General features: G+C 44.0%; 1 protein-coding gene across 4 annotated transcripts in view; it reads right to left on the bottom strand.

Moving 5' to 3' along the window:
- Positions 1-14,654, bottom strand: part of NR2C1 (nuclear receptor subfamily 2 group C member 1) — a 72,793-nt gene extending 58,139 nt beyond the window's left edge. For 2 of the 4 annotated variants that reach the window (XM_073620166.1, XM_073620169.1), the window contains exons 1-2: positions 14,455-14,654; positions 393-520 (exon numbers count right to left, since the gene is read on the bottom strand). In XM_073620166.1, coding sequence (XP_073476267.1) covers positions 393-446 — 54 coding nt within the window. In that variant the 5' untranslated portion in view covers positions 447-520; positions 14,455-14,654. Of the gene's footprint in view, positions 1-392; positions 521-6,324; positions 6,379-13,990; positions 14,214-14,454 lie in introns of those variants that run through there. The other 2 variants (XM_073620167.1, XM_073620168.1) reach the window with 2 other exon arrangements.
- Positions 14,655-15,889: the final 1,235 nt, after the last annotated feature.

The raw sequence follows: 15,889 nt of genomic DNA, 5'->3' as shown, positions 1-15,889 counted from the left end.
CTTTCTATGTGATGTATGGGTAGTAGCACTGACTTTTTTGTTTATATTCCAAGCAAACCATTAACTTAACTAAGAGATGCAGCAGCTTAAAGTGCTGTATAAACTGTATGTAGCTTCAGCTACATACAGTACAGTATACATCACTGTGTTCCGGCACCGTCCCAATCCCAGAACAAAACTGGAGTAGGGCTAAGTGCTCAGCCAATAACAGTGAACCTTGTATTCTATGAATTGGCTGAGGTGGAGAAGTGGGCAGATGATCTCCAACTTGGCACAACATGCTGAATGGAGATATTGTCAATAAAAAATGCTCTGGGACTCAAGGCTTAGAGAGTTAAAGGCCTGTGGACTCAAGTGGTTAACTTTGTACAGTACTGTAGCTTTTAACTTACCTCTCCCATTTGCTGTTCAATAATCTGGTGGGCTATTTCTTCTATAGATGCCATGACCGGTCTTTAGAATGGTACCCTTGGGAGGAAGGATGGTGTTTAAGGAGTCCAGTTTTTGGTCTAACTGACGCCTATTATAATAAAAGGAATCAAAAGAACATCTATTACTTCCTGATATTTCAAAGGTATTTAACAGAAATCAAAACACAGTTCCATTTTATTACATCTGATTATGCATCTGCAAATAGTGAAGAGTATGCAATTTCTGCGCTTCCTTTAAATTTTTATGCCGGCTATTAGGGCGGGTTCACATCATTGCTTTTTATGTGCGCTACTACACAGATCAAAACAATCTAAAGGCCCATACAAATGATCAGAAAATCATACACAAAATACCGCTTCAAAGCAATTGTACGATAATCTGATCGTTAGTGCACAGCTTTCGAGAGCTGTTAACAACAATTCATGCATAATTATGATCTGAGGTCCCCATCTCACATACATACTTGCACATGCACACTAGGGCTAATTTAGATAGGAGCCAATGAACTAGTTCAAGATATTGGACGCATTACACACTTGCAGAAAACATCATTGCAGTACACATAACGTGTGTAACACACACACACTTCTCAGGTGTAATTAATCAAAAGGAATTAAAGTGGTTGTAAAATCGCATGTATTAATTAATTTGATTTTCTCTGTTTTAGGTCCCTGTTTAGTACAGTGTGTGCGTTTTCCTAAAATTATAATGCTAAATACCTTCTTTGCGGAGCCCCGCTGTCCTGTTATGTGACCTCCCTCTGCTCCCCTTCCCGAGTAAGAGAGCACAGTGGGAGGGGCGAAGATTCCCCTACGATGAATGCAAGCTAGCAGAGGGAGGTCACGTGTCTGCACAGCAGTGCTCTGGAAAGAAGGTATTTAGCATTATAATTTTAGGAAAACACACACACTGTACTGAACAGGGACCTAAAACAAAAAGGATCAAAGTAATACATGTTGCTTTACTTTACAAGCACTAGAGCAGCTGCAGGGAATAGAATTACACAGGCATGAGAGGAGAGGAAAGAAGAGGGGAGAGATTTGGGGGGGGGGGGGGATGCAGAGACACTGAAGGGATAGCTGGATGACGGAGGTACATAACTGACCTCACCATCAGAGATCAGCAGCCAGTGACAGCAGCTCCATTAGGGGCACCTCCACCCTAATCTACATGTGGGGTGCCGGACGCATGGATTTCAATGGGGGTTATTTTTATTTATTTTTTTTGATGCACATGATTAGAGCCTGAGGCTCTAATTGACTTCAAAAAAGGGTGGGCTCGGGGCGCAGAGCACTGCACCTCAAACCCACCCACTTGTGTGACAATAGCGAATTAATATTCGCTATTGTCTTCCTGCTTCTCCTCCAGGCCAATCAGGAAGCTGGTCTCTGAGACCTGATTGAACGGGAGTCTAAGGACCCACTTCCTGGTCAGCCTGGAGGAGAAGCAATGGCCCGGCTTTTCTGGAGAAGCTGGAGCGAAGAGCAGTTCATGAGCATCCTGCAGAGGAGTCGGGGAGAGTTCCCGGGGGAGAGCAGGATGGAGGCAGTGGAAGGCTTCCTCGGGGTCTGGGATTTGTCATGCTGCAACAGGTTCTGCTGCAAAGTCTTCAACAGATCCTCGTCCAGGTACGGATTACTGCCGCCGCCGTGTCCGCTGCCCCCCTCCAAGACCGCAAGGGTGTCCGAGCTGGGCGCCGACTGCGACTGCTGCTGAGCCATGTCCTCTTCTCCTCTCTACCACTGTACAACTTACTGAAAAGTCTCCGCCATACAGATCACTGCAAACCCACCTCTGCCATACTCAGCACTGGAGGAGAGCAACGCACACTGACATCTACCAACCCACTGACCGCCCACCTCACACAACTACTCTACACAGAGATACTGGGAGCACTGAGAGCAGGAAGAGGGAGCAGACCCTGCATGACATAACATATATATATTATATATAGGGTTGTCCCGATACCGATACTAGTATCGGTACCGATACCGAGCATTTGCCCAAGTACTTGTACTCGGGCAAATGCTCCCGATGCTTCCCCGATACCTAAAAGTCAGCTGTGATCGGCACATGGGGGAGATACAAGCTTCTCCCCCAGCGGCTTTCAGCTGCTTTAGTGACACAGCGGTGATCGCTCACCGATGACTGTCACTGCATTATCCTCCATGCCCCCTCCTTTCCTCTGTGCCTCTCCGCTGTCCCCCTCCGTTCTTCTCTCCTTTTCTGTCCCCCTCCGCTGTCCCCTCCGTTCCTCTTTCCTCCTCTGTGCCTCTCCGCTGTCCCCCTCCGTTCCTCTTTCCTCCTCTGTGCCTCTCCGCTGTCCCCCTCCGTTCCTCTTTCCTTCCCTGTGCCTCTCCACTGTCCCCCTCCGTTCCTCTTTCCTTCCCTGTGCCTCTCCGCTGTCCCCTCCGTTCCCCCCTACTTCCCTGTCCCCCTCCGTTCTCCCCCTCCGTTCCGCCGTCCTCCTCCTCCGTCCTTTGTGAATAGACAGAGTCAGCTGACTCTGTCCATTCACATAACTGAAACATTGTAATCTCTTGTGATTACTATGTGTCAGTTTATGAATGGAGAGGAGCCGCTGTCTTCTCTCCATTCATTCTCAGTGCAGCTGAGGCTGCAGAGAAAGGGACTGGGGAATCTCTATCCTCTGTCTCTTTCTCTGTCTCAAGGGGGAGATATCAGAGGTCTGTTAAGACCCCTGATATCTCACCAAAGCCCCCCAACAGGGCTGATTAAAAAAAAACAAAAACAAAAAAAAAAAACACATATTGCAATAAAGAATAAAAAAAAAATTATTGTAAAAAATAAAAATTGTAAATTTAAAAAACAAAACACACACACATACACCGTTCACCCCCCCCCCCCCCCCCCAAAAAAAAAAGCACTGTTAAAAAAAAAATTAAAAAAAACACTGTCACGTGTCATAAAAAAAAAGTATCGGTATTCGGTATCGGCGAGTACTTGAAAAAAAGTATCGGTACTTGTACTCGGTCCTGAAAAAGTGGTATCGGGACAACCCTAATTATATATATATATATATTACATATACATATATATACACCCCTCTGCTATATACACCCTTCTCTATATACACCCCTCCACTATATACACCCCTCCACTATATACACCCCTCCGTAACTAACAATTATTTTCATAATCTATTAGTTGGTCGATTATTGTTTTGATTAATTGGATAATACATCTTAAAAAAAGTGTGGTGTATATTTTAGTTAAAGACCGCCCACTGCATATATACTGCGGCAGGGCGGCTCTATTGCGCGAAACAACGTACCTATAGATAGTGTGGGTGCATGCGCGCTGCACGCCAGGGGAACGCGCGCACAGGTCCCGTGGACTCGATGTCTGTCGGCCACCCATGAAAACGCTTCACAGACAGGGAGAACAGGGATCTGCCTATGTAAACAAGGTAGATTCCTGTTCCGACAGGGGAGGACATTGAGGATTGTCTGTTCCTAGTATTCAGGAACAGTGATCTCTGTTCATCTGAGTACCCGAGTACCTGCCACAGTCCATCAGAGTACCCGAGTACCTGCCACAGTCCATCAGAGTACCCGAGTACCTGTCACAGTCCATCAGAGTACCCCAGTACCTGTCACAGTCCATCAGAGTACCCCAGTACCTGTCACAGTCCATCAGAGTACCCCAGTACCTGTCACAGTCCATCAGAGTACCCCAGTACCTGTCACAGTCCATCAGAGTACCCCAGTACCTGTCACAGTCCATCAGAGTACCCCAGTACCTGTCACAGTCCATCAGAGTACCCCAGTACCTGTCACAGTCCATCAGAGTACCCCAGTACCTGTCACAGTCCATCAGAGTACCCCAGTACCTGTCACAGTCCATCAGAGTACCCCAGTACCTGTCACAGTCCATCAGAGTACCCCAGTACCTGTCACAGTCCATCAGAGTACCCCAGTACCTGTCACAGTCCATCAGAGTACCCCAGTACCTGTCACTGTCCATCAGAGTACCCCAGTACCTGTCACTGTCCATCAGAGTACCCCAGTACCTGTCACAGTCCATCAGAGTATCCGAGTACCTGTCACAGTCCATCAGAGTACCCGAGTACCTGTCACAGTCCATCAGAGTACCCGAGTACCTGTCACAGTCCATCAGAGTACCCGAGTACCTGTCACAGTCCATCAGAGTACCCGAGTACCTGTCACAGTCCATCAGAGTACCCGAGTACCTGTCACAGTCCATCAGAGTACCCGAGTACCTGTCACAGTCCATCAGAGTACCCGAGTACCTGGCACAGTTCACCAGAGTCCCCAAGTACCTGTCACAGTTCATCAGAGTCCCTGAGTACCTGTCACAGTTCATCTGTGTACCCGAGTACCTGTCACAGTCCATATGAGTACCTGCCACAGTCCATATGAGTACCCGAGTACCTGTCACAGTCCATATGAGTACCGAGTACCTGCCACCACCCTTCAGAGTACCCGAATACCAGTCACCAGCCCATCAAAGTACCCGAGTACCTATCTGTAGCCCATCAGAGTAACCGAGTACCTGTCACCAGGCTATCAGAGTACCCGAGTACCTGTCACCAGCCCATCAGAGTACCCGAGTACCTGTCTGCAGCTCAACAAGTTACCTGAGTACCTGTCTCCAGTCCATCAGAGTACACGAGTACCTATTTGCAGCCCATGCCTCAAAGAATATACGTTGGGGTGTTTGCTTTCCAAAATGGGGTCATTTTGTGGGTAATTGCACTGGGCTGGTGCTCAAGGACCTTCAAAACTGTGATAGGTAGGAATGAAATGAGATGTGTAATTTATGCTCCGAGAAAGCCTGAGGGTACTACTTCAATGTTGGGCCTCTGTATGTGGCCAGGCTGTGTAAAAGTCTCACATGTGTGGTATCGCCATACTCGGGAAGAGTAGCAGAATGTATTTTGGGCTGTAATTTTTGCCATATACATGCTATGTGTTAGAAATAGGGTTGCACCGCTACTAGTATCGGTACTGATACCGAGCACTTGCACAAGTATCGGTACTCGTGCAAATGTACCGATACCTGAAACCGATACTTTCAGACTCGGTTCTTTGAGCTGTCAGTGGTCTCCCCTGTTGACAGCTGAAGTGTTAAAGAAGTCCGGTAATGGGAGCTGTCAAAAAAAAAAAAAGCAGCCGACAATGTTTATTGACAACATTGCTCAGCCGCTGAAACACTAAAATAAAAAGAAACATTGGGGGTTATTTAGGAAAGGCAAATCCACTTTGCACTACAAGTGCAAAAGGCACTTGGAAGTGCAGTCGCTGTAAATCTGAGGGGTAGATCTGAAATAAGGGGAGGCGCTGATGATTTTATTATCCAATCATGTGCAAGCTAAAATGCTGTTTTTAATCTTCCTTGCATGTCCCCCTCGGATCTACAGCGACTGCACTTCCAAGTGCAATTTCAAGTGCACTTTGCACTTGTAGTGCAAAGTGGATTTGCCTTTCGTAAATAACCCCCATTGTTTATTTTTGAATCTTTCTGTTTCTTCATCTGCAGATCAAAGGGATGAACAAATGTTCCTCTGTTTAACCCCTTATAAACCCTTAATTTACTCTAATCAGCCTTAATTAACTCCCTATTCTCCTCCATTTAATTATTTTCCTGCTTTTTTTTTTTTTCTTTTGTTCACGTCTATTTTATAAATGATAAACAATTAAAACTTTTGTTTGTTTGCTTTGTTAGTGAATATTTTCACACACACACATATATATATATATATATATATATATATATATATATATATATATATATATATATATATATATATATATATATATATATATATTTACACATTTCACATTGAAAAAGCGCAAAATAAAAAAAAAAATCTATTTCATTTGTAAATAACTTTTCAATGCTTTGTACCATTACTGACAGCTGAAGTGAAAAACAGTAGGTATCGGTAGGTATCGGCGAGTACTAAAAAAAAAAAAAGTATCAGTACTCGTAGTAAAAAAAAAAAAAAAATGCGTTTTCATTTTTTTCCCCACATTTTCCAAAAACTTCTGGAAAAAAATGAAGCATTCAAAAGACTCATTATGTCTCATAGATTATACGTTGGGGTGTTTGCTTTCCAAAATGGGGTCATTTTGTGGGCAATTCCATTGTCGTGGTGCTCCAGGGCCTTTAAAAGTGTTATAGGTGGTTGAGAAATGTGATGTGTCATTTATGCTCGTAGAACGCCTGAAGGTGCTACTTCAATGTTGGGCCTTTGTATGTGGCGGGCTGTGAAAAAGTCTCACACATATGGTATCGCCATACTCGGGAAGAGTTGCAGAATATATTTTGGCCTGTAATTTGTTGTATGCATATGCTGTGTGTGAGAAATAACCTGATAATATGACAATTTTGTAAAAAAAAAAAAAAAAAAAAAAACCTTCATCTTAATTTTGCAAACAATTGTGGGAAAAAATTACAACTTAAAAAAACTCACCATGCTACTTAATACCTTGGAATGTCTACGTTCTAAAAAGGGGTCATTTGGGGGCTAATTGTACTTTTCTGACTTGTTAGTGTCTCTAGAAATGAGATTCACCTGATGTACTGAAGGCCTGATCAGATGTGATCAATTTTCAGTGATTGGCACCATAGTTTGTAGACTCTATAACTTTCACAAAGACCAAATAATATACACTAATTTGGGTTATTTTTACCAAAGATATGTAGCAGTATAAATTTTGGCCAAAATTTATGAAGAAAAATTACTAATTAGTAAAATTTTATGACAAACAAATAAAAAGTCATTGTTTTCACAAAATTTACAGTCATTTTTATTTATAGCACAAAAAATAATATAGTGATGAAATACCACCAAAAGAAAGCTATATTTGTGTGAAAAAAAGGGATGCAAGTTTCATATGGGTACAGAGTTGCATGACTGAGTAATTGTCATTCAAACTGTGAGAGCGCTGAAAGCTGAAAATTGGTCTGGGCAGGAAGTGGGTGTAAGTGCACTGTATTGAAGTGGTTAAAAGCAAGTGAAATTTTCAAAGGACATTCTTTCATTCAGAGAATGTACAAAGATTTCTCGTATAAATATTCTCGTCCGAAAACCGATATGTGTATGGCCAACATAAGGCTTAGTTCACATCTATGCAATTTGCTTTTGATCTGTTTCTGCAGTGCTTTTTGCGTGTTTGCACACACACTTTTGCTGCGATTTGTATTTTGCATTTTTTATGCTTTTTTTGGCAAATTTGTTGCTGGGCAGATTAAAAAACAGAAATCACAGCAAAAACGCAGTACATGCTTTTCTGCAGCTTCTCCATTAAAGTCTATTGAACCTAAAAAGCAAAAAAAAGCACTGATTTGCGCTGAAAAAAAAGTCCTTGACCTTTTCCAAATATACAACGGCTGAAAAAAGCATAGATGTGAACGTGTCCCATGGGAAACCATGTTAAATGAACTGTAGTGCGTTTCCGCAAAAAGCACCAAAAGAACATATAGGTTTAAATTAGGCTTAAGACGTTTAGTAGACAGAAAAATGGATGTCCCAATGACAGTCATTGGGATAGCATAGCAGTTACTATTGGTAACAAAGGGCAGTACTTGAGTAAAGATTAATCAATAAATATTCTTTTATTTGTAAACAGTAAAACCAGCAGTGTGCTACACTCTGCTATAATGGTCCTTCCACACTGGAGCGGTTTGCAGGCGCTATTATTAGCGCAATAGCGACCCGAAACTGCTGCTGCTGTCTCTCCAGTCTGAAAGCCCCCGGGGCTTTCAGACTGGAGTGGTGCGCTAGCAGGACGGGAAAAAAGTCCTGCTAGCAGCATCTTTGGAGCGGTGAAGGAGCGGAGTGTATACCGCTCCTGCCCATTGAAATCAATGGGACAGCACGGCTATACCGCCGGCAAAGCGCCTCTGCAGAGGCACTTTGTGGTGGTTTTTCACCCTCTCGGCCTCTAGCGGGGGGGTACAACCGCCCCCGCTAGCGGCCAAATACTGACGGTAAAGCGCCGCTTACAATAGCGGCGCTTTACCGCCGCCCCAGTGTGAAAGGGCCCTAAGTTATAGCTTCACAGTGTCACCTAATTAATGTGCTTCATCAGAAACCAACAGACAAGGACATACATGGAACAGAACAACACACGGAAAATAGGGAATACTGCACTAACACAAATCGACTCCTAACTATAAGCTGCAGCTAGAAAGTGAGATACACACCAACAAAGAATAAAATTGCACTAAAAAACATAAAACCATATACAGTAATAAATGAAAAATAAATCCTGATCTAAAGCTCCGCCATATATGGCTTATTAAGGCATTGACAAAAAAAATGACATAAACAGTGATTAAATATTGAAAAAAGTCCATAAATAAATTAATCAGATGACTGTGATAAAAATATTGTGAAAACAGCATGATTAAAGATGATCAGATGAGTGACATCCTAGGAAAAAAGTAAATCCACAAAATCATCAAGAAGCACCAAGGGACTAGTGCACCTCCACCGTGTAAAATGCAAGCTTACCGGACAGCAAGCTTAAGGAAGCTTGTGGTTATAACCCAGCCAGGGTCTTTGATTCAAGGCAACAAGGTAGCAGTTCCAGGTACAGCAGATGGACAAACTATGGCTAGCCTCCAGGTAAGTATTTGCAAGTACTCGGGCCACAGCAGTATCGGTCAGCCACCCAAAAATTAAGAGGAACTGACACAGTGTAACCCGTAACAGTAGTCAATTTATTGAAATAAAAAATATTGCACTTACATAGTATAGAAAGACTTAAAAGCAAAAACCGGACCGTAAAACAGGCGAACGCCCGTCCACTGCAGAGATAGCGTGATGGCGTCAGCACGTCCAACCTCCCGACGTGCGTTTTGTCATATAATGACGTCGTTTGGGGCACCAACACATGCTTAAAAATAAAATGTCCAGATGCCTAATCATAATGAGCAGACTAGATGTCATACATGAACCATTTAATTCAGCAATGTGTATGTAGTGATATGACATCCAGTCTTGTGCATTACCCCGGGGGTGTTGGAACGATGATGGATCCTCTCTGTCCTAAATGCTTGTTGGACAATTAGTGGTGTCACAAAAGCCACAAGGCTCACAAGGTGAAAGCGTGCAGAATATACAAGGTGATCAAAGAATTTTATTTCTTTATCCATACAGCAAAGTTGTGGCTGCATGAAAGCCTCGCTGATACATGCCACTGATGGAAAAACATAGTCAATGTCACTGGGATCTCTTAGACATCCAGATACAATAATGAAATGTAACTTTCCCATTAGATCAGATGGCAAAGGTTGGTAACCTTCCTCTGGCCAAAGAATCTTCCATTTATACACTTTCAAGTGGAGGCATTTATCACAAGCAGCTTTTACATTGGCTGACAATCTTCACGATTAGTGGGGATAGATTCACGCTGAAATCTTGGATGGCATCCACCTCGTCAGTGGGAGCAGTAAGGGCTGTGGGCCAGCCAACATTGGACTGGTAGTCATAGACTATGCAGGGGAAGAGAGTCAGGTAACAGGAGGAGGTAGGCTGAAGCTATGAGCATGCTTTTTTTCGTATCACCCGTCGACATGAGGTTAAAAAAAAAACTAAAATTGGGATCAGCATCTGAACCCAGAGAAGGTGGAGGCTGATAAACTGGAGGAAATAGAAGGCATTACAATTACATTTTAAAGTAAACTTGTACCAGTATTGTGCATTATATTCTTCCCTGCACACAGTCCATGCCCGAAGCGTGGCGAACGAAGCGAGCCAGCGAGGGGCCCTCTTACAGGCGCCGTGTACAGCTGATTTCTATTCTATTTGGCTTTGGCTATTTCCGCCGGCTCCTACTGCGCAAGCGATGCGCCTGCGCAGTAGAGGGGGGTCCTTATCCGCCGAGAGGAACTTTCTCGGCAGAACACCGGCCCCCTCCTTAGCAACCAGCTATATGCAATGTGTTTAAAGAGAAAAAAAAAAAAAAAAAAACACGTAAGGCGCAAAATGCATGAAAACTGCATGCAAAAAACGCATTAAAAAAACGAGGGTTTAAAGACGCAAACTTATTTTTCAACGATACCTCAAACGCAGTACGGTTGACTGCACTGGATTGCATGGTACAGTAGTACTATAAGATACAGTTGCTGTGTGTTTTATAAGTAGTGCATGCATTACTTTTGGTGCAGTGAAGCACGCACTACATATGAATTGCACAGGAACACACAGTATGTTTTTGTGCAATTTATGGTGTGAACCGGCCCTTGATACAGTGTGGCACATGTACAGCCCTAATGCCTAGTACACAGGATGAGAAAATTGGATGGAAAATACGGCTTTCAAAACGATCATCCAATAATTCACAACTTTCAATAACCGATCACAACAGTTCATGCTAAAATATCCAAAGGAACAAACACAAAAATTATTCTCATACAATAACAGAACAAATGATTTTCATGTAATATGGTATTTGTACAAAAAAAATAAATAATGAGACCACGCATGCTCGGAAATGAAAGAATACATTACAATACAACACATTACATCACTTCCAAAGTTGTCGTAATTTTAGTAATCTACTGGTTTTCAATGTGAGACTAGCATGCAAAAAAAAAAAAAACAAACAAATGATCATTTGTCCGATATTCTCATTGTGTACACCAGGCTTAAGCAGCTTCATGTCTTTGTTTAGCAACTGATTTACCCCCTTCATGACCAGGCCATTTTTAGCGATGCGGTACTGCATTACTTTAACTGTCAATTGTGTGGTCATGCAACCAAATAAAATGTATGTCTTTTTTTCCCCACACAAATAGAGCTTTCTTTTGGTGGTATTAGATCACCTCTTTTATTTTTTGCGCTATTAACAAAAAAAGATGGACAATTTTGAAAAAAAAACAATATTTTTTTTTACTTTCTGCTGTAAAACACATCCAATAAAAAAAAATTGAAAAAAATCTAATTTATTCATAAATTTGGGCCAATATGTATTCTGCTACGGTTTCAGAAAAAAAAAAATCACTATAAGCAAATATTGATTGGTTTACTTGAACGTTAGAGCATTAACAAACTATGGTATATATTTATGGAATTTTTATTTTTTAATAAAAGTAATGGCGGCGATCAGCAACTTATAGCGGAACTGCGATATTGCCACGGACATTCTAACACTTTGCGGAACCCAGTGACACAAACACAGTGATCAGTGCTAAAAATATGCACCGTCACAGTACTAATGACACTGGCTGGGAAGGGTTTAAACATCTAGGGTGATAAAAGGGTTAACCGTGTGCCTAGCCAGTAGTTGTGTGTGTACTGTGTGAGGTGCTTTTACTAGTGGAAGAGATGGATTTTATACCCTGCTATGCAGAAACACAGAATCCATCCCTTCCTCCCTGTCAGAAAGGAGGAGATCTGACTTGTTTACATAGGCAGATCCCTGTTTCTGTGTGTTTTGCGAGTGGACATTGAGTGCCCAGGACCTGCAGATCAACATCCGCTGTGAATAATCACAGCAAAAGTGGCCCGCCCGCACACCCACTACAGGCGGAAGTGCAGGATCCCATAAATATCTGTGATCCTGCGTGGAGCTGGCACCCTGTAGCAGTAAAACTGTTATAGGGCTGTCAGCAAGTGGTTAGGTGGACAGTAAAACTGTGGCTCAACCACCTGCTTTTAACATCACCAATGTGAATGAACCCTTAAGCCAGCCAAAGATGGATTGAAATTCAACCGGTTCAGTAGGGACCAGCTGAATTTTGATCCATGTATGGGCAGGCTGGTTATACTGATGTCAATCCATCAAACGACATCAGTACATCCAGCTTGCCGATTTTTTTTTGTTTAATCACTGCTGCCAACTATGGCAGCCAGCAGTGATCATTGTGTTCCGATGGCTGAGAAACCTTCCTCTTTCAGAATACAATAGATTTTCTCCCATTGACATTGAATATGTTGATGGGGGGGGGGGAAATCAAGCAATTTTCTTTCATGTACTGTGGTTGCATGAAAGAACACTGCTTAGCCCCTGTTCACATTGGAGCGACTTGTCATGCGATTTGACAGGTCAAATCGCATCCTATTGCTGACACTCACACTGTTCAAATCACTGCGGTGCAGCATCGATTTGATAAAGCAGTTCCTGCACTACTTTTGGAGATTTCAGGTGTGACTTGCATAAGCATCTGTGCATTAAGCCGCACAGATGTCTTCCAAGTCGCACTGACATGCGGCATTGAAATCGTGCAATTTCAGATGAAGTCTTATCTATATTCTCATCGCATATGTTCCTGGATTATAGGCTCCTCTGTAGTGGGTGCTTTAGCGATTACCAGCTGGATACATCACAGATAAATACACATTTCGCCAGCACACAATGGATCTTCAATTGCAGTGAAATAAATGCAATGTTTTGGAGCCACGCAGGACCCCTTTGTCAGGCATGTGGAGATTTCAGGTGAAGTCAAAGCCGCAGTCAGCCTAGGTTCACACTGGTGCATGAAAAACATTGCATGTAATATGCACAAAAAAAATTAAAATATCTCACCGCATTCCTGTGCGCATCACATGTGATGGCTGAAATTGCATCTGCACCAAAAATAGCGCAGGACCCTTTTTTCCCCCTGCACCTGAATCGCATTTAATGGGTGCTCACACTTTTGCGATCTGTTTCAGGGTGTCGTTAAGATAACATTGAGCCTAGGTTCACATTTGTGCAAACACAGACATTGCATGTGATTCGCACACGCACTGCAGGGCCGACCGCATGCGATGTCTGTGCAATGCGAGTTCAGCCATACAGTTATATGGCTGAACTCGCATTAAATTCGCAAAAAAAAAAAAAAAAGGTACAGGGACTTTTTTTTCCCCCTGCACTGAAATCAGGTCGCATGGGTGTTCTTAACTATGCGACCTGATTCCTGTGTGAGTTCGCACTGCCAACTGTAAACCTATCTGGAGCTGTCATTTAGTGTCAGTTCACACTCCTGTGATGTCTGATCGGATGTGATTCGCACCACACTGCAGTGCAAATCAAATGTGATCTCAGCCATACAGATAGTATGGCTGAATTTGCATCACATTTCGGACCAAACTCGTACAGGACCCTTTTCTTTGGTCCACAGCAGAATCGGATCGCATCTAAAAATGTATTGACACCCGCAGTGGTTGGCAGTGTGAACTGCCTGCAGGAGAGATGCGTTGCGGGAACCGTAGTAATAGCGCTGGTTCCCGCATCGCACAAGTGTGAACCCAGGCTAACATCCTCAGATAGTGTGGCCGCTGTGCGATTGCTTTGGAGTACAATGGGCGAAATGCAGCAAATCTTGTGCATTTCCTGCATCGCATTAGCGTGAACCAGGGCTCAATGTGAGCGAGAGCTAATGGCCGGCTTTATAACATCACCACAGTGAAAATAGAAGTCGAATTGACCCCACTAACAATTAGAAACTTGAATGAACGATCTGAAATTTTCCAAGGAAATCCTACTAGTGTATGAGCAGTCTCAATCTAAGGCCAAATGTGTAATAAAAATCAGTGGTTATAAAGATACAAATATCAGGTGGGAGGGAAGGCCCATACAGCTCAGTGTCAGGACATATGAGAGGGGAAGGCTGGCTCTACACACACAGCCCAGACGGTGATATGGTGTGTAATGCGGAGGGAAGGCCTGGCTCTGTCCAGGTATAGGCGCCATGTGCCGCCGCCGTACACGAGCCTGTCATAGATCCACACTCCGCCATGCTCGCTTCCCCTCCCGCCTAAGGCGCGCGCACAGAGGGAGGGCACACAGAGCGTGCATAGGCGCGAGGGGGGAGGAAGCTGCGTGTCCGGGAAGCTGTTCCTGTCGGGTGGAGGTCAGAGGTCACAGTGACAGGGTTAAAGCGTCACTCGGGCACGACGCTCCGGACGCAGTCACGAGTGGGGCCGTGCGGAGATAAGGGGGGGGTTCCGCGTTGCTCCAGGGTCCCCGGTACATAGTGGCGCGCGCACACAGCCGCTGTCCCCTCCTTTGTAGTATCCCTAGGCGCTCGCCCGCCTCTTACCTGCGTCCCGGGAAACAGGCCCGGCCTCTGCGGTAGGCCGCACGGCTGGCAGAGGACGTGTTCTCGGTAAACTACCGCACCCGGTTCCCGGCGGGTCAGAGTTCGTGACCCTCCCTCAGCTCCGCCGAATGCGCAGCTCCTCCCCGTGACCGGTGCGTAGCTGAAGGCGCGCTGACGTCAGCGGGCGCCCTGTGCGGGATGACGCGCTAAGGAAGAGGGTTGAGGGAATGGCTGCAGAGTGGGGGCTCTGTGTACTGGATGGAAGGAACAATGTGCTCTATAGAGAGGCTTTATTTCTTACATAGGTCCTTATGTGAGATAATTCCAGCCTTTGTATGGAGGGGGGAGAGGTATGAAGGAGCCTTCATGGGCTTAGTTACACCAAGGTGTTTAATGCACTTGTGGCTCCTTTGCAATCAATGAAACCAACCTCGAGGTGTAGTGACTCTACAATAAGGATGAGCTCCGGTGTGTTTGCACACCCCACATGCAGAGCCCGCCAGGAAGTCTGCGCTGCGCTAATCACAGGCAGTGAGACATTTCCTGATCTCTGCAGCCGAGCATTGGGACAATGTTGAAAGTAGACTAGAAAATACATTTCCTGGGGAAAATGCGTGGGAATGCTGAATAGCTGAATTGCTAAAACGGCCCCCAGCAAAACTGCTCCCATCATATTGCCATCAAAACTGCCCCATAAAAATTATCCTCATCAAAACTGCCCCATCATATTGCCCCCGTCAAAACTGCTCCATTAAAATTGTCCCCATCAAAACTGCCCCATCATATTGCCACCATCAAAACTGCCCAATCAGAATTACCCCATCATATTGCCACCATCAAAACTGCCCAATCAGAATTGCCCCATCAAAACTGCCCCATCATATTGCCACCATCAAAACTGCCTTATCATATTGCCACCATCAAAACTGCCCCATCATATTGCCACCATCAAAACTGCCCCATCAGAGTTGTCCCATCAAAACTGCCCCATCATATTGCCACCATCAAAACTGCCCCATCATAATTGCCCCATCAAAACTGCCCCATCATATTCCTCTATTATAAATCAGTACATGGTGTGTCTGTCCCCTCCCCCGGGCTCTGTAATCAGAGCTGAGATGCTCCAGCCACCTGCCCCCCCCCTGTGTATAACAGAAGCTTTGGTAACCATGGCAACAAAAGCAACACAGTACACTCTGATTAATGGCTAAAATTTCCTGAAATGACCTCTAAACAAAAAGCTTTTTCACAAAAACTGTAAAAGATATCAAACTGAAAAGATATAGCCAGATAGCTGAATATTTCGTGAACATTTTAAAGTTTGTTTGGCGTCTGTAGGTGAAAGTATGAAGGAGCTGAAACTTTTGGGAGCGGAAGAAGATTTTAAGAATCTGAAGCATGCTCCCATTGACTTCAATGTTAAAAAAAGTGATAA

The sequence above is a fragment of the Aquarana catesbeiana genome, linkage group LG03 (genome assembly GCF_042186555.1).
Source record: "Aquarana catesbeiana isolate 2022-GZ linkage group LG03, ASM4218655v1, whole genome shotgun sequence".
Taxonomy (NCBI): Eukaryota; Metazoa; Chordata; class Amphibia; order Anura; family Ranidae; genus Aquarana; species Aquarana catesbeiana.
The sequence above is the reverse complement of the archived record's forward strand: the minus strand, read 5'-3'. Positions and strand labels throughout refer to the sequence as shown.